Source organism: Arvicola amphibius, chromosome 2 (genome assembly GCF_903992535.2).
Source record: "Arvicola amphibius chromosome 2, mArvAmp1.2, whole genome shotgun sequence".
Classification (NCBI taxonomy): Eukaryota; Metazoa; Chordata; class Mammalia; order Rodentia; family Cricetidae; genus Arvicola; species Arvicola amphibius.
This window is the reverse complement of record NC_052048.2, coordinates 82,409,554-82,432,608: the sequence shown is the minus strand read 5'-3', so window position 1 is coordinate 82,432,608 and position 23,055 is coordinate 82,409,554. Positions and strand designations below refer to the sequence as shown.

The 23,055-nt window shown below is 38.1% G+C and overlaps 2 protein-coding genes across 4 annotated transcripts in view; one reads left to right on the top strand and one right to left on the bottom strand.

Annotated features, from left to right (window-relative positions):
- The window catches only part of Grid2 (glutamate ionotropic receptor delta type subunit 2), a 1,433,911-nt gene that overhangs the window by 956,760 nt on the left and 454,096 nt on the right, over window positions 1-23,055 (top strand). The window lies entirely within an intron of this gene.
- LOC119806430 (Y-box-binding protein 1-like) lies at window positions 11,707-12,270 on the bottom strand (the record flags this gene model as incomplete). The annotated part of the gene is made up of 1 exon (XM_038318163.1): window positions 11,707-12,270. A coding segment is annotated over one exon (564 nt), but the record flags the coding sequence as incomplete, so codon positions are not given.

The window sequence follows — 23,055 nt, the reverse complement described above, 5'->3', positions numbered from 1 at the left end:
TGGAGCAAGTAAGGCTGCATATAGAAAGACATGGTGCTGGAGAAGTAGCTGAGAGTTCTACATCTTGATCTGCAGGCAACTCTTATAAATGAAAACATGTTGGTTGGGGCTGGCTTGAACTTTAAGAAGTTTCATCCATTATCATCATGGTAGGAAGCAAGACAGCATGCAAGCAGACATGGTGCTCAACAAGGAGCTGAGAGCTCTACATCTTGAGCATCAGACAACAGGAATTGAACTGACCCACACTGGGTGTACTTTGAGCATATAAGATATCTCAAGACCCACCCCTGCATTTATAAATTTCCTCCAAGAAGGCCACATGTACTCCAACAAGGCCATACCTCCTAATAGTGCCATATCCTGTAGGCCAAGCATTTAAGCACATGAGTCTACATGGGTCACACCTATTCAAATCACCACAATCATGATCTGGTTTAGATCATTATTGGTGGAGGGCTGTGTTTAAGATTATCCAATATGAGAGTACATAAAAAGAAGAACCTAGGACAAAATAATCAGTAAGTTTGACAATTAGCAGCTGGTGATTGAGAGCTGAGCATTGGCAGAGATTGAGATAAATTCAGAAATGTGTGGGAATGAACAGGGCAGTTAATAAGAATTAATGCAAAGAGGAAGGGTGATCAGCAGGGCTAAATGAGTGTTTGGACACTATGAGGATAATCTAAATGTGAACTTTGTGAGTTAAAAGCCTTTGTTAGTGTGAAATTTGGAATTGTTGAACAAAAAAAAAATTGAAAATGTTGAAACAAGTTAGTAAAAAAGATAGGAAAAGAAGTGTTCTGCAGGAATCTTGGCTAAGAAAGAGAAGGATGAGCTGGGCCTTTGAAGAATGTGAGAAATTAACTTTTTTTAGCTGAGAGAATTGGGACTGTATTTGGACATGTATCTTCTCTGTTTCATTCTCACTTGCTAGTCTTAGAAGCAAACAATATAGCCTCCTATCCTCCATCCTAGCTTCCTGCCCTATGCCAATTCATTACTTGACTTTATCCATTCGAGCATACACAGGACTTGAACCTAAGCAATCTGCACTCTCACTGAGGGGAAAAATGGAAATACAGCAGTAACTGTCTCATTCTTGCAACTGCCCAGGGCTGTGAGTGAATGCAGACTAATCTTAGTTTTTGTTATCCTCCAAGGTGATGTATTTACACTACCTTACAATGCAAGTATTTGACTGAAAATTGGCTTGTGTTTTTAAACTTCAGAACCAAAATTCCTTCAAGCACATCTGGCTCATACAGGGACAAAAACTTCTGACCTTGAGCTCATTAGCATGATGAAGCAATCAAATGAACTCACAGATACAAGACTGAAACATAAAAGAACATCAATTTTTTGATTATTGTAAATGTCTAAGTTGAGAGTAGGGGAGTAAAATTTGAATTTAGAGTAGGCATCATGCCCTTTACAAATTCACCAGAAGTTATTACTTGACCATATCTGCTTCCGTTTAGGCTAAAATATCTGTTTCCCTAAAACTTTTACACCAAAGGTTCTGGAAATAAAGTAAAATACACATTAAAAGTCATGGTTTTGTCTCAGGTTGCTAATTGGAATTTTGATGCTATAATACAGAAGCAAGAAAAGACAAGAGTCCGGTGTTTTCATTAGCTTCAGCACTCATGTTTTTGCATCTTAATCAGTTGTGTTAATATTTAAATATGCAGTGAAAGCCTGCGTGCATAGAAAAGCATGGAGTTTCAGTAATAACTGTAATTTGTATAACACAATACAAACCAATGACAAATGTTCAAAACATAAAATTGAACAGAAATTTAAAAAACTTGTGTTATAGCTTATAAATATAAAAATGCAACATTAGAAACTTATGTTTACTCACTAAGATATAGGATGCTTTATTATTTGCTGGGAAGGATTCAGAATTTTGTCTTAAGGGCCTAATTCTCTATTAGCTGTTTCATTTTCTGTTTATGCAATGTTATTTGGGACAAAAAGAAAAAGATCCACAAGGGAAAGACATGAAGCATCTCATGAAATGCCTTAGATTCTGTCATCTTTGAGCTGAGCAGGCTTCAAAGGGGACATGATGGAGCAGAGAGAGCTGTCACTCTAAGCTGTTACTTTCTCCTTTGGCAGTCATGCTTCAAATGGGTCCTTCTGCAGAAGAATGGCTTGAAGTGTCAGTCACTCTGCCTTGCTCACAGCACTCTGCCATAGAACAGAACATTCTGGAATAAAGGCTATTGGAATGACTCAGTGTGCCTTTTCTATACGTCTACAAGGACACTTGTGTAGCATCTTCAAACTTTTCAAGAAGGATTTAATTCATTGTTACCAACAGCTCTTAAGTCTCTTTACTGTGTCTAAATTATACTTTATTAGCAAAGTAAAGAAAAACTTCTTACACAAGCCAATGAAATCTGATTCAAATATAGTATTCTATAGAAATTTTAGTGAGAAATATTGATTAACATCAAATTCACAAAGAAGAAACATATTTTTGGAGCAGTGAGATCATCACTTAGGAGTTTATATTAGGCATCTCTCAAGCTTTCATCATAACAGGAAGAAGTATTAAACTAAAATCAGTTTGAAGTCCTTTTTTAAGATTTATTTTTACTTTTTAATTATTAATATTTGTTTGTGAAGCAGTGTGTGCATGTTTGTACAGGTACCTGTGTAGTTCAGATGTATCATATCTCTGGAGATGGGGTGTGGGCAGATGTGAGCAGTCTGGCAAAGGAGCTAGAAACTCAACTCAGGACCTCTCAAAAGTAGAAAACACTCCACCAAAAAGCCCTTTCTCCGCACGCAGGTTGAGCTCTTATAGCCTTAGAAAGCATTTGGTTTAGAATTCCTACTAAAGGTAGCCGACTGAACTGTTACTAATAGTCTTTTGATTTGATGCAAAACCAGTCCTGGATTCCACATACCTACTATATCTACTAAGCCAGTTTTCCTCAATCTAAGACCATCAGTATACCACAATCAAGATCATAAGTTTCTGTAATTTTGGAGCTAGTCCAAAAGCATAAGATCCCATGTCTTTCTTATGCCTTAAAAAAACAAGGCCATCCCTAAAATGGCTACCTTAATAAAGATATATACTTCCCTGCTCCCAAATTCACCCTACCATTATCCCAACCATCCCATTCCCCCAAGCTCTCCTCATGCTCCCCTTCACACTTTTCTCTCCCCATCTCCCCTTAGCCCCATCCCAACCCACCCCCAAGTTCCCAATTTTTGCCCGGCAATCTTGTCTACTTCCAATATCCAGAAGGATAGATATATATTTTTCTTTGGGTTCACCTTTTTATTTAGCTTCTCTAGGATCACGAATTATAGGCTCAATGTCCTTTATTTATGGCTAGAAACCAATTATGAGTGAGTACATCCCATGTTCATCTTTTTGGGTCTGGGTTGTCTCACTCAGGATAGTGTTTTCTATTTCCATCCATTTGCATGCAGAATTCAAGATGTCATTGTTTTTTACCGCTGAGTAGTATTCTAACATGTATATATTCCACTTTCTTCATCCATTCTTCCATTGAAAGGCATCTAGGTTGTTTCCAGGTTCTGGCTATTACAAATAATACTGCTATAAACATAGTTGAGCAAATGCTTTTGTAATATGGTAGGGCATCTCTTGGGTATATTCCCATGAGTGGTATTGCTGGGTCCTGGGGTAGGTTGATCCCGAATTTCCTGAGAAACTGCCACACTGCTTTCCAAAGTGGTTGCACAAGTTTGCATTCCCACCAGCAATGGATGAGTGTACCCCTTACTCCACAACCTCTCCAGCAAAGGCTATCATTGGTGTTTTTGATTTTAGCCATTATGACAGGTGTAAGATGGTATCTCAAAGTTGATTTTTTTTTTTTTTTTTTTTTTTTTTTTTTTTTTTTTTTTTTTTTTTTTTTTTTGGTTTTTCGAGACAGGGTTTCCCTGTAGTTTCTAGAGCCTATCCTGGAACTAGCTCTTGTAGACCAGACTGGTCTCGAACTCAGAGATCCGCCTGCCTTAAAGGCGTGTGCCCGGCTTCATTCAAAGTTGTTTTGATTTGCATTTCCCTGATCGCTAAGGAGATTGAGCATGATCTTAAGTTTTTGTTTTTTTTTGTTTTTTTTTTTTTTTGGCCATTCGAACTTCTTCTGTTGAGAATTTAGGGTTGGCAAGAGACTTGACTCTAGAGGGGTTCCCAGGTGTCCAGGGAGATATCCCCAGCTAGTTCCTTGGGCAGCTGAGGAGAGGGAGCCTGAAATGGCTCGATCCTATAGCCATAATGATGAATATCTTGCATATCACCATAGAACCTTCATCTGGCAATAGATGGAGATAGAGAGAGAGCCCCACATTATAGCACCGGACTGAGTTCCCAGGGTCTAAATGAGGAGCAGAAGGAGGGAGAACATGAGCAAGGAAGTCAGGACCGCGAGGGGTGCACCCACTCACTGAGATGGTGGGGCTGATCTAATGGGAGCTCACCAAGGCCAGCTGGACTGGGACTGAAAAAGCACGGGATAAAACCGGACTCCCTGAACATGACAGACAATGAGGGCTGCTGAGAAGCCAAGGACAATGGCACTGGGTTTTGATCCTATTGCATGTACTGGCTTCGGAGGGGCCTAGCTTATTTGGATGCTCACCTTCCTAGACCTGGATGGAGCGGGGAGGACTGTGGACTTCCCACAGGGCAGGGAACCCTTACTGCTCTTTGTACTGAAGAGGGAAGGGGAGGAAAGTTGGGGGAGAGGGAGGGAAATGGGAGGCTGGGAGGAGGCAGGGAGAAGGTAGAAATTTTTAATAAAAAAATAATTTAAAAAATTTAAAAATCAAGGCTATATGGTGAGACTTCCTTATATTTATTCATACCTTATCCCCAACACATTTGGCTCCAGTCTAGGTCTCTTTATTACAGTCACACCTCACTGGTCAGGAAAACACTTATTAAACTCTCTCATCTAAAGGCTTTTCTCCCAATCAACCAAATAACACCAACAAAAATAAATAAGCAAAAGAAAAAATAGTTTGCTAACTCCATTGGCTCCTTCATTATTTCTCTATAATTTGTCTTCTCTATGGGTCATGTTCTGTCTTACTAAACAATGCAAGTCTCCCCTCACACCTTCTTTTACATCTTTTTTCTTTTAACTTGGCTTTAGTGAATTGTAATTGGCAAAATTCCAGCTGAACATGCTATTTTCTGCTTTTACAATGAAGGTAAGAAAGATGATGAGTTTGAAACCTGACTGAACATCGCTGGTTCAGGACTAGCCTGTGCAATTTAGGTATTATTTCAAAGAGGAGCTAGGATTTAGCTCACTGATAGTGAACTTGCCTAGAACTCCAAGGCCCTGAGTTTAAGAAGTGTTAGCTTGATACATATGCATATTGATTTGCAAAACAATTCAATTAACATATGAAATAAAGCAGATTGTTACTAACCACAGTAAACATGTTAGTAACCCCCAGATATTTTTAAATTTTTTTCTTTTCTTTTTTAAAAAAAGAAAACAAAACCTTTTTTTCCCATTTTACATACTAATCCCAGTTCCCATTCCCTCCCCTCTTTCCATTCCCTTCACCTATGCCCCACCCCACCCCGAACCCACTTCTCAGAAAGGGTAAGGCACATTGCTTTGGGGAACTGTAGGCCCTCCCTACTATGTCTATGCTGAACAAAGTATCCATCCAAAGAGAATAGGTTCCCTAAAAGCCAGTACAAGCAGTAGGGATAAATCATGATGCTACTGCCAGTGGCCCCACAGTTTGTCCAGCCATACAACTGTCACCCACATTCAGAAGGACTAGTTTGGTCCTATGCTGATTCCTTCTTTGTCTGGCTGGAGTTGTTGAGCTCCCTGTTAGCTCAGGTACTGTTTCAGTGGATGTCCCCATCATGGTCTTTACCTCTTTGCTCATATTCTCACTCATTCCACTCTTCAACAGGACTTTGAGAAGTCAGCCCAGTGCTCTGCTGTATAGATACCCAGATCTTAACTAACATGACTACAAGCTTGACTATTATAGATAATTATCTATTAACCTGTATTTCTTAATTATACATTATATTCCTAAGTGAGTTGTACAAACACAATACTTTAACCAAAAGCAGAAATATACATATAAAAAAATTGACCTTAAATTTGCATCAATATACCAAGATCCATACCAATGCAAATCTCCATAGCATAACCTCCTTTAAGTGTAAACAAACATTTATCAACAATATTTGGGAATTTGGGCATAGTTCTATCTAAATTGCTTCCTGTTTGTTGTTGTGCAACATATTTTTGGGTGTTCACAAAGACCTTTCAGGTGTCGTGGTCCGTCAAACCACATTGGTCTGGAAGAAATCCATAGGTTCTCATCCCCTGTGGAAACAAAAGCAAAACTTCTTTTCTAAAGAAATGTATCCTTAGACCCAAATTTTGAAGTCAATTTTTTAAGTATATATATATATATTGGTTTAGCTCAGCAGCCCGTACAATAAAATGTCATTGTGTAATTAGTTCATTTACAGCCAAAAAGTTCAAAGAAAACACAATAATATACGTAATCCAGAATCTTTGTTTTTTTTTTTTTTTTTTTTTTTTTTTTTTTTTTTTTTTTTTTTTTTTTTTTTTTTTCACCGTTCAACAAGGCTCACATAGGAGGTTTATTGGAAGAGAGGAGGGGCAGGGCAGAGAGGGGACAGAGACTGGTCCCTGGGAACAAGAGTAACAAGAGAGGGAGAAGTAAGAAGAGCAATCCAGAATCTTTGTGCATATTCCGTCTTTATGTTGCTAATTTTTCTTTACTCCTTTAATCTATGACTGTAACTGTCTCTTTTTAATACAATTTACTTCTTTTTTATAACTCTCTATACTCTTTTCCTTCTCTCTCCTAAGCCCACGTACATTTTTTTAAACATACACACACACACACACACACACACACACACAAACACACACTGTGTCTTGCTTAGAGAGGTCTTTCATGTCTGAAACTGTTCTATTGTGTATCTGAAATTCTTTTCTGACAAAACTCATTTTAAAATTGTAAGCAGTGTAGTTGTCACGGCCCTGGATGCTGGCTCTTTTTCTCTTGACCTTTTAGCATGGCAGGGGTAATTCACTGCCAACTCTGGGACCATTGGGAGGGAGCCGTCCTCACCACCTCAACTCTGGGTAGCACTGTGCAGCATATAAACCCTTTTTATCTGAGTAAAAGCTAAATCTGCCATGCAGAACACTGCATGGCCTGGAAATATCTCTGTGTATGGTGGCTGGGATCTACCATGATTTCCTGCCTGTGCACACCTAGCAGACCAGATCTGGCTGGTTTCCCAGGCAGGGGTGCTAAGCAGCAGGCATGCTCTCAGCTACTTTCCTCCTAAACCCAAGCTGGCATATAAGTACCAGGACCGAAAATGTGTGATTTCCCATGTGGGTTAGTCCAAATTGTGCATATGCCATTCTGTAGAATGTCTCATTTGTTTCCCAGCCACCCAGACCTGAAACATACAGAAACTATATTATTTGCAATACTGTTTGGCCAATAGCTTAAGCATATTTCTAGCTATCTATTACTTTTTAAATTAACCCATTTTTATTAATCTGTGTATTGCCACGTGGTTGTGGCCTACTGGTAAGACATCTGATGTCTGTCTCTTGCAGCAGCTACATGTCTTCTCACTGACTCCACCTTCTTTCTCTATGTATCTTTTCCAGCCTGGCTATATTCTGTTAATCCATTAACTGAAAACAGTATCTTTATTTACCAATGGCAATGAAACATATAGCATACAAAGGGGAATCCCACATCAAGATTCTAAGGTAATTCAACCAAGAAAATAAAGTTTGATAAAGAGGCTTGAGAAAAGCGTTTCTTACTACAACATGGAGGAGACATTAAAGAATTGAGTCTTCTAGGATATGCACGTAAGAAAGAAGAGGGCTCAGCATGGATTCTGTGCAAAGTGGTGGGAGCAATGGCAAAGAATCACCAAACAGGAAAGGAGGAAAGTCCTGAGAGTCTTCAGCATGACTAAAAATGGATTTGGGTAGTGAGAAGTCTTAATTCATTGATTCCCTTTCCTTTTTTATGGATTAAACATTGAAGGATCATTTTGATAGCCTCCTCTTTGGTATAATATTTTATAATTACTAAAGCAAAATGAGCTTTTGATAGCAGAGGTGATTTTTTTTTTCATCTGAATCAATGTATCCATTAAAGAATGCATTACTGCACAGCAGATGGAATTAAATGAACCATTGTGTGAACTCGGCATTTTCAAATCAAGCTACCTGAATGTAATTACCTGAAGACACTTCCTAAATATGCTGTTCATAAAGGATTAGGTTTCATGGAGAGTCGCTCCCATTCTACTTAGCTTTTTATCCCTGAGCAATATTCTTAGTCATCTTGGCTTATTGTACTTTCATCTTATGCCAATGATAATGCTAAAAATTAATCCTGAATCACCCAAACTGATGACACAGAACCAGTCAACAGCTGTTTAAAAAAACAAACAAATAGACTAGAGATGAGTTACAAGAGATAATGTCATGGCTTTGTGCCATAGAAAATTTGAGTGGCTTGCTCCAATCACAATAATATTAAACTTTAGGACAATTTCTCAATGCATCAGATAGAAATTTTTAGGAATTTATCTAAAAGCTACCAGATTATTTTCATTGTCGTTGTCATTTGGAAGTTGAAGCAGTTAGTAAAAGGAATCTTATATGTTTATACCATGTTCAGTTCAGTGTTCTTTGTGAATAAGCAGAATTTTAGTTTGTTGATTTATTTTGTCATGTAAGGAACTTACCCGCTATGTGACAATTACTATTAGCATGACAGTCACCTTCTCAATAGTTCTTCAGGGAGGGAGGAGAAGTTTATGTCTTTTTGAATTAATGGTGAGTAAACAATTGGAACAATGACTATTCAAAACTCCATTTTACATTGTCAGTACTAAATCTATTTTGTTATTTATTTTAAGAAGTGAATTCTCAGCTGGGTTTAACTGCCCAAGGAGCCTGTAACCCCAGTAGCTGAGGGATGGAATCAGGAGGATCAAAAATTCAAGTTTACCCTTTTAGCTATATTATAAGGTCCTTAAACCTGAACTACATAGGGCCCTGGAAAAAATTATAACAAAACATTTTTCTTGTTATTTCTCAAGCTATTACTACTCTCTTTTGGTATGATCTTAGTAAATGTGGAACATCTAATCTGTGTATGAGAACTTCAAGTTTTATGGAAAAATGGACTTATAATTTTACATTTTTTATACATTATTTATTTGTAAAGTTTCCAATGATTTGTGTCAGTCAATAAAAGAATGTAGCATGTTTGTCCTGTTTCAGCAAAGGAGCATTACTATGTCTCCAATGGGAATCCTCTTTTACGAATCCCAACTACTATTCTAAATGCATGGTTATCTGGGGGAAAAAAGTAACGCTGGGTACTTCCATATAAAATGCATTATTTTAAAAACTATATATAATAAAATATACATTTACACTTTGGGAATAAATTGGTGGTGGATAACATTAAAAATATATTCAAATGGGAGAAATTACAACATTTTTATTGTTATGGAACAAAAGGAAAATAAGTCAGGTTTTCCTGTCCCAAAAGAAATATCAGAAAAAGATTGCTTTTTAATGAATATGAAATAATAAGTAGATGTGGTAGATTGATTTAGAGTGTTCCCTATAGGCTCATATATTTGAATTATTGGTTTCCAGTTGGCAGAGCTGTTTGGGGATGTGTGACCTTGTTTGAGGGGTGCATCACTGGATGTAGACTTGAGAGTTTAAGGATTCACAGCACTGTTGCTTTGCTCTTCTGCCCGGTGCTTGAAATTTAAGATGTGAACTCTTTTCATTCCACCCCAGCTTCATGCCTGTCTGCTGCCTGATGAAATGGAGCCATAAGCCCCCCAAAACTCTGTCCTATATAAGTTGCCTTGTCCACTGTACATTATTATAGAAACAGAAAATTAATGAGCACAGTGTGTAAATCAGAAAAGAAATGATGTCAGTTATTGTGCTGGCTAGTTTTATGTCAACTTGACATAGCTAGAGTTATCAGAGAGGAAGGAGCCTCATTTGAGAAAATACCTCTATAAAAACCGGCTGTAGGCAAGCCTGTAGAGCATTTTCTTAATTAATGATTGATGTCAAAGACCTTGGCATTTGTGAGTTGTGCCAGCCCTAGGCTGGTGGTCTTGGGTTCTATAAGAAAGGAGATTGAAAAAAAAAAAAAACATGAGGAGCAAGCCAGCAAGTGGCATGACAGCAAGTAGCACACTGCTATGATCTCTGCATCAGCTCCTGCCTCCAGGTTTATGGTCTGCTTAAGTCCCTGATCTGAGTTCTTTCAATGAGAAACAGTGATGTTGAAGCATAAGCCAAAGAAACCCTTTCCTCCCCATTTTTCCTGCATTAATGGTGTTGCATCACAGCAATAGCAAACCTAAGACAGTGAGTATGGGCATGAAGGTGAGAGACTACGGCCAGGCTAAAAGATAACAGACTTATATCAGAAATCAAAGGGGTGTGGTCTTGGAGGTGAGTCTGAGTGCCTGAAGCTCTAAAGTGGCTCTCATCTGTTGAGAATGTGAACCATGTGGAACTGAGATGGAGGACTCCCATTGGCTAATAAAGAAACTGCCTGGCCCATTTGATTGGCAAGCCCTTAGGTGGGTGGAGTAGACAGAACAGGAAGAAGGAAGTGAGGTAGATGGCTCAGTCAGATGCCACGCCTCTCCTAAGTTAGGCAGACCGCAGTGCCTCTCCTGAGAGAGAAGCCAGATGCAATGAAGCTCCAGCCCAAGATGGACGTACGCTAGAATCTACCTGGTAAGGCACCATTTTGTGGTGCTACACAGATTATTAGATATGGGTTAGTCAAGATGTGAGTAAGAGGCTGAAACTAAGGGCCAGGCAGTGTTTAAAAGGATATAGTTTCTGTATAATTATTTCGGATAAAGCTAGCCGGTGGCTGGGAGCTGGGCGGCAGGAATGCAGCCCGCAGCTCCACACTACAGAACTGTACACATCTGGTAACCAGAACAGCTCTTTATCATAACAGAATCAGAAGTAATGATGTTAGGTACGCCCAAGACGTAGGGGAATTCATGAAGATTACGGAATTCTTGAATAGCCAACAAATGCATAGACTTGTAAGTCTTCTCTCTCCTGTCTCCCTTCTCCCCTTCTGAGTGTAAGAAAAAGGTGAATCATAACTTTTCTATTTTTTTTATTATTTAAGACCTTTATTAACAGGTGCTTGCAGTTTGTTGACTTTTTTTTTAAAAAAAAATCCAGTTGTAAACTTTTTATTACAAATTAAAAATAAAGTTCTTAAAAATCTTAACTTGACCAGATACGAAACAATTTAAAAACCATTAAAGGTGTATTGAGAAAAACCAGACCTTTTTATTAAAAACAAAAACAAAAACAAAAACAAAAACAAAACAAAACAAAACAAAAAAAAAACCACATTTGTCATTACCAAAAAGAGACATCTTTAGGTAAAAATAATAAAAACCCCATGCTGCATAGATAATGCAGGTAGTTCTAGCATATCTGGTCAACGGGCAAAAAGCAAGCACTTAAGGTCTTCATCTCCAATCTTTGTTCATTTCTTATTGCTGGAATTTCATGTTCGTTTCTTCTTGTTGGTTGACCAAACCGGATGATGGTAGAGATGGTAAGCCTGCCTTTACTCAGCCCCGCCCTGCTCAGCCTCCGGAGCGGACGAATTCTCAGCTGGTGGATCGGCTGCTTTTGTCTCTTTGCCATCTTGTGGTTTAGGGTTCTCTGGGCGTCTGCGTCGGTATTTGAAGTTGCGACAATACCGACATTGAGGTGGCTGCTGACCTTGGGTCTCATCTCCTTGATTTTCTTTGTCCTCTTCATTGCCGTCCTCTCTAGGCTGTCTTTGGCGAGGAGGGCCCCTGCGAAATCGTGGTCTGTAACCCCGATACATATTCTGTCTCACTGGTCTACCTTGCTCTCCTGCACCCTGGTTGTCAGCACCCTCCATCACTTCTCCTTGCACAGGAGGGTTGGAATACTGTGGTCGATGCCCATAGGGTCTCCGCAAATAGTAAGGTGAGAACCTTTGCCTGCCATAGGGCTGATGTTGTTGGGCTTGGCCTTCAGGAGCGCTTTCCGATCCCTCGTTCTTTTCCCCACTCTCACTATTCTGGTAATTCTGCTGGTAATTACGTGGAGGAGGACCCCTACGACGTGGGTAGCGTCTATAATGGTTACAGTCTGCTGAGTATTACAATATGTATATATAAAGATGCACTATAAAAATGAAGCACTAAAGCTGACAGAACATCCCTGGTATAGTAGACATTTATGTGAATTAATTTGAATACTATCATCCCAAATATAATGTTTTAAATCGTGCATCCTTAATATTTGGATAGTATCTGTGTTATTTGAACTTTTCATCACCACAGTGAGAAACAATTGAGAGAAACTGTCTAAGGGAGGGAAGGTTTCTTTTATAATTTCAGAAGTTTGGGGCCTAGATGGGTTAGCTCAACTTCCTTTAATTCCATTTTATTAGTCTTTGTATGTATATGGGAGATTTATTAGTGTGGTTTAAAGACTGCGGTCCAGCTAGCCCAACCATGACTGTCTCCTAATGAAAAGGTCCAAAATCCAGTGACTGTTTAGTCTATAAAGCCAGATGTCTCAGCTGATCTTTATCGTATGCTCGCACCATACTGTTTTGAGTACTACAGATTCGTAGTATAATTTGAAATCAGGCAATGTGATATCTCTCACAGTTTTCTTTTCGTTCAAAATTTCCTTGGTTTTACTTTGGATTTTGTGTAGCAGATTGCCATAAAAACCCTGGGACAATTTTTTTTTTATGTCTGAGAAAAATTGCCTTTGAATTTTATGAGGGATTGGACAGCTTGCTTTTGGTAATAATACAGTTTTTCGTAGTTATAATCTTTCAATATATAAATTTGTAAGGTATTTCTCTTTTAGTGTCTTCCTAAATTTCTCTGTTTGGTATATTAAATTTTCATATTAGAGGTTTTTGGTTTCTTAGGTTAGATTTATTCTTAGTATTTTATTTTATTATGTGTAAGTGTGTGTGTGTGTGTGTGTGTGTGTGTGTGTGTGTGTCTGTGTGTATGTGCACGCATTGTGTATGAGACTGTTTTTCCTATGATTTTCTTAGTGTGTTTGTCATTGGTATACAGGAAGGCTACTGATTTATGTATGTGTTCATTTTGTATTCCGTCTCCTTTCTGAAATTGTTTTTTCAACTCTAAGGGGTGTGTGTGTCATCTTTAACAGAAACTGTGTTATCTACTACTCTCTGAACATGCCATTGTGGATACATTTAGGTTTGTGCTTTGTAAACCTATGTGCCCCTCAATGGAATTAATTGACATTCAAGAACAATCACTGCAGAACCCATGTCTTATTTCTCTGATAGAAGGCTTTTCTGGCAAGTATTAACAAGTAAGGCATTTTTAAAGAGTTGTCTTGGGAGCTATATCTCTGAGAGGAAAACATGGTATTGTAGACATGACTATGAAGAATTTCCCACAAAGATGTCACCTGCAGAATTATAAGAAGTTATTTAAACTGCAGTTTCTCTTGTACCCCTGCTGTGAACCATAAAATGTGTTAACCTAGCCTGAATTGTAGCTTTGCTGTCTTTTTTATGGCAAAAAGAACATTAAAAAGGATTACAATAAAATCAAGCAATAAAGTGGGCAGGACATTATTACTACTATAATGGAAATTTATGTGAGATTATTTCATTAATTTACCTGCTGTTATAACTACATTTTCTATCTCTTTGTCTGCTTCTTATCCCAAGCATGCGATCCCTCCTTTTCAAATCCCTTAGCTCTCCGGGGTTGTCCTTAGGAAGGCAGTCGTTTCAGTATTTGTTTATCCTAGCGAAGTAGACTTTCTAGTATTTCTTACCCTAAATGTCATTATAATTCTTTAAATTCAGATCTTTATCTGCAAGAAATTTTAAGACATTTCATTTGTTAGTTTCTCTTTTGAGATCTCAGCAGAATTCCTGTCACAACCATTTGATAAATACACAATATAACACAGGACTGCAGCTAACATGTATCTGGTACCTAGTTCTCTCTCACCTTTTCTGGTTCTTCCTCTCCCCCAGCTTTGATTTTCACATTTCCCAAATGTCAGTTCTCAGATCCTTCTTGTCTCGGTTTGTCTTCTTTGTCTTCATGGTCTGGTCAAGTTCTACCCTTTCTACATCACTTCTCTGTTGGTGATTTCAGAATAATTAACGTGTTCTCAGAGCTTTCTCTCTGTCTGGTTATAGACTCATCTGCCCAGTTTCCTACTTAAGATTTCTATTAGGAAGTCCAGGAAACATCTCAGACACATAGCTTCAAAGTATAAAGCACAAGTTTTTGAACTCAGACCCAGATAATTTATCCTTAATTTTTTCACCTCAGAAAACAATACACCAATCTTTACAGCGAATGATGAAAATATCCATAAATTATCTGAAAATTTCTCTTTATACTGTCTTCAGAGTTCAATTTTTACTGCATCTTTTTATCCATCCTAAGTCTCTACAAATCTCCCCCCAATCTACTAGTCTAAGCCACCGTTGTCTCCAGTCTGGGCTTCAGAACCAGTTTCATAGAGATCCATATTGGTGGCTACAAAGTCCTAACTAGGTTCTCTTTTGCAGTGTTCCTTCCAAACATGCTCGTTAGCAGACAATCTATTTTTCTTAAAATGGGAATTAGATAATCTCAGCAGTGGACTCAAAGTTCCAGTGCCTGTTTGTCTTCTTGAGAAGGAACCACATACTGTAGGAAAGACTGCTGTTTATAGCTCTGCTATTTGCAAGTGGTGATTTTGTAACTTCTTTGTACTTTTCATTGTTGACACACTGATAGACATTCTTTTTGTTATATGACAGACAAGGTACATGTTTTTAATCAAAAACACTCTTTCCCAATTCCTTTGATTTCCTCACTATCTTTCCTTATTCAAGTCCTAAACGTAATGCTGTTTGACAATCTCTAATATATGCATAATTTCCTTTTACCATTTATTTAGCTCTTGCATCTATGCTTACTTTTGTATTAACTCTTCTTTTTAATTTATTCCAATTTCCACGCTTGATTCCACATCTCATTTTGTTCACCAGCACAGCATATATAAAGGATGAAGGAAGGTATGGATGGCAGCAGAGATGGTGAATTAATGGATAGAATATATTATGACAAAGTTGCTAAAGCTGGTGAGTTGTGAGGGAATAACTAGTTTCCAAAGTATATGGACTAGAGTTTAAAAAAAAAAGGCTGGGCGGTGGTGGCGCACGCCTTTAATCCCAGCACTCGGGAGGCAGAGGCAGGCGGATCTCTGTGAGTTCGAGGCCAGCCTGGTCTACAAGAGCTAGTTCTAGGACAGGCTTTAAAAAAGCTACAGAGAAACCCTGTCTTGAAAAACCAAAAAAAGAAAAAAAAAAAGGAAAAAAAAAGAATTGGCAATCTAGAAGACCACATCAAGTATTATTGTTAAATATCTATCCAAGAACAACAGAATGTAGATGCAAATAAATAAATAAAAATCTGATTGATTCAAATAACTATCGCCACACAATTTTCTCTGAATGCTTGTTTGGCTTACTAAAGAACATAACTAGTTGTAGTTTATATAAAGGAAGAATTTTTCCAGGACAAGAAAGAACAAAATATAAATTCTACCAGTGTCCCTTTATACCCAGGCAAGCAGTACCATCTAAGCATTGTGCACTAGCAACCCATGATTCTGCTTAAAGGGAGGTTTACATTCCCTAGCTGTCATCTCCTTCTGCAGTCAAACTCCCCAGGATGAGCAGAGATGTGAATCAGAAGCTGCTTTGTTTGCTTCCAACCTTTCCATGCTTTATCTTGGAGATTCTAGGGGAGCTACTGCAGTGTTCTTAGATTATGGAGGTCACTCCTCCACGGGATCTGTCCCTTGTTATTTGTTGCATGTTCATATTAAAATATTCTTACCTACTCATTAAACCATATGTTTTCTGTTTAATGTATCTATCAATTATATAAGTAGTTCCAGCTTATTGCAAAATTCAACTTGGGAAGAAATTCATTTAACAATAACAGAGAATCCTGCCTATGCCCTCCCCTCTTTGGCACACCTTTCCCTGCAATATGTTTATGGTTTGACTTGACATATATTCACTATATATGTTGCTGCTTACACCCAAATATAAATGCACTTCTATTAATGCTACATTATTTTTTTTTTTTGATTTTGAGACAGGGTCTGCCTTGTGGCCCAGGCTATACTTGAACTGATTTCAAGGTTATTTCCTTTATGTGGACAACAATCTTAGAAGGCTGCTCCCATCTCAGCTCTCACCTCTCTCATTTCTTTCAACTGTCCCAAGTTGTTGAGGTTTGGTAGAGGTGATGGGTTTCAGAGCACAATGTCTATGACCATAGCTTTTTGTGTCCTAAGTATCAGAGCCAAGCATGCTCACCGCTATCTCAGTATCATTTAGTCTACCACTTTCAATTTGAATAGCCAGAAATTCATCTTAATGATTAGATTCTAGGGGGTTGAATGACTACAAGCATCTGCTGGACATACATGAGAATATGGGTTCCATCTCCAGCATCCACATAAAGGTAAAAGAAGACAACACTGTCCTTGTTCCCCACTCCACAGGCATGTCATAACACTCATGCCCCTAACACCCTGCTGCCCGACACACACCCTTACACAATATAATGGCATCTTTTAAAAGTTTGATTAGATCATGCCTCTTCTGCGATGAAAACTGTCCAGTCTTCATTCGAGAGTTGAGTCTGATGCTCTCAAGTGTTTGGTCCACTCTAACATTCCTGCTCAGACCCACATTCATGACACAGTTTACAACAGCTGTCTCAACTTGATACTTTTGATTTCTAAACCTTGATATATTTGTACCATTGCCCACATGTAGGATGATAATACTACTGTCTATTTTTATTACAGACATTTTCTGTCGTTACCAGAATTTATGTTTTGGATTTTAATCAGCACAGTCTCAGAGCCAGAAAGTGTATATAACAATAGCTATTCAACAACAATGTATATACAAATAAAATATATCATATTTAGAAGTTGCAAGAGCAAAATGCATCAGCAGACAGGAAGTATATACACACTGTGAGGTTTAATTATCTGTTTTATAAGGTAATATGAATGAATTCATTAAAAATACCTAAAACTACCTAATAGTATTATTATATTATTAAGAAAGTTCAGCTAGCTACTAGCTATTTATTATAAAAAGCACAAAGCAATGCCTGAAATATATTAAGTGTTAATGTCAACCACTGCTATATACATATACTTTTATGTGTAAGAATGAAATTCTGTTTTATATTTAAGCTCATTTAGAGTCCAAAACCAATTAATGGCTCCACGCATTTCAGAAAGTTTCTTCCAATACTAATTAATAATCAAAACAATCTTCCATAGATCCGGCCACAGGCCAACCTGATCTAGGCAATTCCTTGTTGAGAATCTCTTCCCAAGTAATTGTAGGTTGCACTGCAATACCAATTATTAACCACTAGCATTATTTTTGGCAACTGTCAATACTGTTCTTATTCATTCATTCATTTGCTCAATAATTTCTTAAAACATATACCCTATGCAACCAAGATACCTCCATATCACTTACTTATTCTTTATTTCTGTTGCCCCCATACTATATAGAACTTGTATGTGACCATTTAGTCATTTGCTTAATAATAAATACTTTAACAGCCTCTGGGTTTTATTGTTTTCCTTTGAAGCACAATCTAATAAAATTGAAGTTTAGTGTGGTAGTGCTATTTATAATCTGCCTTTTTAAATACATGAAATAAGAGCATCCCTTTAAAGTTATACCTTATATTATATATATATATATATATATATATATATATATATATATATATGATGATGCTAATCTGTTCCTCTGAAAAAAATGGATGCATTCTCTTGGGTCCCAAGTGGGTACAAGAATTAATAAGCAAACTTCCATGCTCAGATTGTTATCAGCATTGTGTGATGTCTATCTGCACACAAAAGTACTTTCCAAAGGTAAAGTTTGTAAAATCACATTCCATATCATAACTGACAAGTGTACATTAATTAATTTGATGACAGGCAATAAACAACTTTGAAATATAAAAAACATTCTGAAAAAAACAGAAAAAAAACCATTGCATGTATATGTTTAATAGACATTATTTTATTATTTTATTGGCTTCGTCTTTCTTCTTACATATCTTCTCTTCTTTCCACTCTACTAAGTTTCTACAAATTTGCCATTTTTTTTACTCTCTACTAATTTCCCATTTCAGTCTGACTTAATGCTCTGTCCCCACAAAACCCCTCTAGGGTAGCAGTTGATTAATCTACAGAGAGAGTCTTCCTGCAACAGTGAAATCTATGACCAGCCAGAAGCCTTGAACTTTAGATCCACAGAAAGAATGCCAACTCTATTTCAATGGTACAGGCTCTAGGAAGCAAAACTAACATGCATCCATCCTCTTACTGCTGACCAAAAAACAGAACTTTTGGCAAAGAAAGAAAATAAATTCTACCCTCTGATAATACAAGATAAAGGAAGGGGTGTAGATAGATAGATAGATAGATAGATAGATAGATAGATAGATAGATAGATAGATGGTTTGCAGGGAGTGAGAATGACGTCTTGGGATATTTGAGTTCCTGGTTCTACCTGGCTATAAATCTAAGTGTATCTCACCTTATTTGTGAGTAAATTGAGTCTTTTCTTATATTCTCCCATCCATTAAGATGCTCTTCTCTTTTTTAAAGAATGTCAGAGTATGATTCCAGTAACTCACACCCAGAGGTGTCTTAATACATACTATATGTTTTGTTTTAAAATATAAAGATAGGTACACACATTCCTATAGTGTCTACAGGAGTACTGATCAAAAATAAATTTATTATGATGTTATATTCCTAAAAATACCTCAATGACCTGTCAAATGAGTATGAGACATGTTATGAGATATAAATTAATTAGGAGGCAAAGAAATATGTTTGAGGGTACCAACTTCCACTTGAGAACTGCCTCACTAGGTTAAACAGATTGTAGCTTTCTTGGTTTTTGAGCCTAGAGGCTGACTGGAATTCCTAATGAGAAGCCTTTCTTCATGGGCCTTTCCTCTCCCCAGGTAATTAATCACAACTCCTTAGAAGCCTTGCTCAGCTCAGTCTCTTTTGATGTGCAGCTATCACAACCAGCCATGACTACACACAGAGGAAATTTCTGAAGCCACACTGACTTTGATAAAAGATGCTTTCTTCCTAGAAAACTGGTCAATTCAGTCATCATGCAGTTGATGCGCATAACAATGTAATGATCTGGTGATATAGCTTCTGGGTGTGCTAAGCCTTTTTGGATTCTGACAAGTAGACCTCCCAGCCATCTGTTCCTCCAGGGAAGTAAACTACTCTCCAGAAATCTCCTGAAATTTTCTTTATCTCATTTCCAAGCAGCCTTTTAAACATTAATGCACAGATGAACCACTTCAGGAACTTAGAAAATGTGCTTTCTGACTCAGCATCTGTGAGCTGGGATCCAGGTTTTGCCTCCCTCACCAGCTAGAAGGTGAGGGGGATGCTGTAGCTTCTGAGTGCTCTGTGATTGGTAGGGCCTAGAGAATTTCTTATTTACTGCTCTAATCCAATGTCAAAGCCCCACAAATTCTTCAACATGTTGTACCCATACAGGCAGCAGCCCTGCCACACACCTTCAAACAATAAGATAGTGTCAAACTTAAAACATTGTTTTCTGATTCTTCTTAAGGGAACTGAAATGTGAACGGAAAGAAACTGCATTATTCAGGCACTAGCCTCACGCTGCTGATTCTTCGTAAAGATAACACATCACTATTCAGTGGGTGAGCAAGGAAGCCATAGACAGGTGTGTAGCTACCTACAAGTACAGAGAAAACTGTTTTCATCCTTCAATTTCCATGCCTTCAAGAACTTTGAACTTTTAGAATTATTAATTAAGGGCAGGTGGTTGTGGCACACATCATAAATCCCACTTGGGAGTCAGAGTTAGGCAGATCTCAGTGAGTTCGAGGCCAGCCTGATCTACAAAGCAAGTTTCAGGACAGCCAGGATTGTTACACAGAGAAATCCAGTCTTGAAAAACAAAACAAAAAATATTAAATGTATTATTTGGTAATAACATATGTATACATAATATATTTTATTATAGTCTCTCTCTTTATTTTCTCTTATCCAATTTCTATTCCTACTGCCTTCTAACTCCCCAACAAGTTCATTTCCTTTCAAAGGGTCAAGACATAAATTCAACTCAGGTGTGTGTGTGTGTGTGTGTGTGAGAGAGAGAGAGAGAGAGAGAGAGAGAGAGAGAGAGAGAGAGAGAGAGAGAGAGAGAAACGAGGGGAGTCCCACTGATTTTAATTACAGAAAATTGCATGATTATGAGTTGAGAGTTATTTACTGGTGCATAGGCAACTTGCCAATGGCTATATTATGAAGGAAATGACTCCCACACTCTTTAATCTAATCATGCGAAATAATAAAAGAGAATTTTGTCTGGAATATGTGTGTGCTTTAACTTTTATTTCTCATTTCTTATCTGAAAGTTTACTTGTAAATCAAGGCAGTTTCTTTTTGGTTTTTGGTTTTATTTGTAGAGCAACTGAGATCTTACACATGTAGAATCTTGAAGTTATTAAATAATCAGTCCTTCTAAAAACAATAATGACATCATCTCTTGTTAAACAGAGTCTATCCTGTGCTATGTCAGAGTTCCATCCACAGACAGTTTTATCTAGAGCACTAAATGCAGCTCTGGTGGTCACCACAGGCCTTACTGGATGTTTATACACAGAAGTAATAACCAAAGCACAGGGTCTCCTTTGAGGTAGGTACATCACCATGTTATATGTGGTCCAAGATTTGTGAGCAATGTGTACAAGGTAGCTCTTCTAGGTAGTGTTAGCAATATTTCCTAAGATGAGCCACTCTGTCAGTACAAAGAAATCCAATCAGAGCAGATAAGCCAAATTAAAATGCCCACATTTAATAAATGTTGCACTTTTGGGTGGCCTGGAGAGCATAGCAAGGGAGAAAGAGACAGAGGGGGATCCACACAAACCCAAAATCTATCTGTTCTTCTTTCAGGTGCAAGCCTAAATAGCCTGGGGAAGTGGTCCGGACCCTCCCCTGGGAGCGGTCAGTGCTTCGCAGGCTGGGAGTTGCAGTCCAAGCCAGGGCAACTTCCAGGCCAGGGGCTTCCAAACATCCCAGACATTTTGGATATAGGGGTGTTAGAGGACTGGGGTGACACCCCCAGCTTAATATTACACTCCAGACTTTTTGGATATAGGGGTGTGACAAGGAGCTTAGGTGATATTTATGACCAAACATCCCAGAATGGATGTCAGGGACTGGGGCGACGCTTTCTATCAGGTAGGTCTGCTTCAGCTGACTGTAGTTAACACTACTATTGAGAGCTATTCTATCGCTAAGGTGAAATGTAGAATGATTTCAACCTATTTCTTCCTGATACATACACACACACTGAGGGTCATTACTATCATTTGTGCCCTCCAAAGCAGCATTGGGAGGCTGAATGGTTTTAAATGGGAATGCTAGTCTTCCCTGATACTAGCCCTGAAGCTGTCAGTCTGTTCATTGGAAGATTCCCACAAGGAAAGTGCCTCACCTCAATGTAGCATCTCTTCTTCAAATAATATAATTTTAATCCCTACAATAATTTATGCGGATCACTAAACTGACCATAAAATATCATAAAATATGACAGAATATTAGTTCTCTGTTTTTACACACCTAAATATTTCCTGCAAGCAGAGGCTTACGTTATCTCCCTCACTGGTCCTCATCACTACATCAGGAATTGGAGGACAGTTCTCACTTTGAAGAAAATGTATTTGAAACAAAATTATGACCTGCTGCTAATTCCTGGCATTTAATTGATTTTTTATAAAAGAAATTTCAATTATGCTATGTTTTTCTTGTATAGCTATATGCTAATACACATGTGCATATACCTGGACATTCTAACACAGATCATTTTCTCTCAGGGTGTTAGTTGCTAACACTTGGAAACAAGTTATGTCTGGATTACATAACTTACAGTGCTTTATTTTAAATGTTTTATTAGTGATAACTATGGTTTGACAATCTGTATAGATATCTACATAATCTCTGATCCCCAGAGCAGCTTAGCAGACATAGGAGTTTCATAACTGCAGGACGATGAAGTACTTATGACCTCCATGTGTTCAGGGTTTGCGTGTAGCAAAGGGAAGGAGGTAGTCATTCGCTCATTTAGGAACTCAAAGGCAAAAAGAAAGGGTTACCTCTGTGAGAGGATCTACTATAAAGGTCAATTTTAAAGACCCTATTAAAATGGCTTACTGGGCCTAATGTGTGTTGTGTGCATGTGTACACATGTTTGTGCAAGTGCTGTACTTAAGTGCAGAGGCCCAAAGTGAGTTTTGGGTGTTCTACACTATTGCACTCCACTTTGCTTTTGTTTTGGTTTGAAACCGAGTCTCTCTTGAAACCCATAGCTTGACATTTCAGCCAGGCTGATGGACCAACAAGCCTTTGCAATCCTTCTTTTAGGTCCCCTTCAGTCCAGGCTCACAGGCCTGCAAGGCTGTACCTGTCTTTTATGAGAGTTCTGGGAATTCACATTCCTGTCCTTATGCTTTTGCAGGAAGTACTTAATCCACTAAGCAGCATCCTCAGTTCCTCTGAGACTGCAGCCGGTGGAATGGGGCCATCCGTATTGGCAATGGGTCTTTCTTTGTTAGTTAAACCTGTTAGGAAACTCTCTTAAAGTCTCATCTCAGGGTTTGTCCCCATGGCGAATCTAAATGCCGCTAAGGGATAATGAGTGTTAGCCATCAGAGCGATGAATGCTGTTTTCATCTCACCCTTTTCATTAAAGTGTCTTACTCTAAAACTTTTAACAAAGAAAAAATTTTAAATATGCAGTATCCAG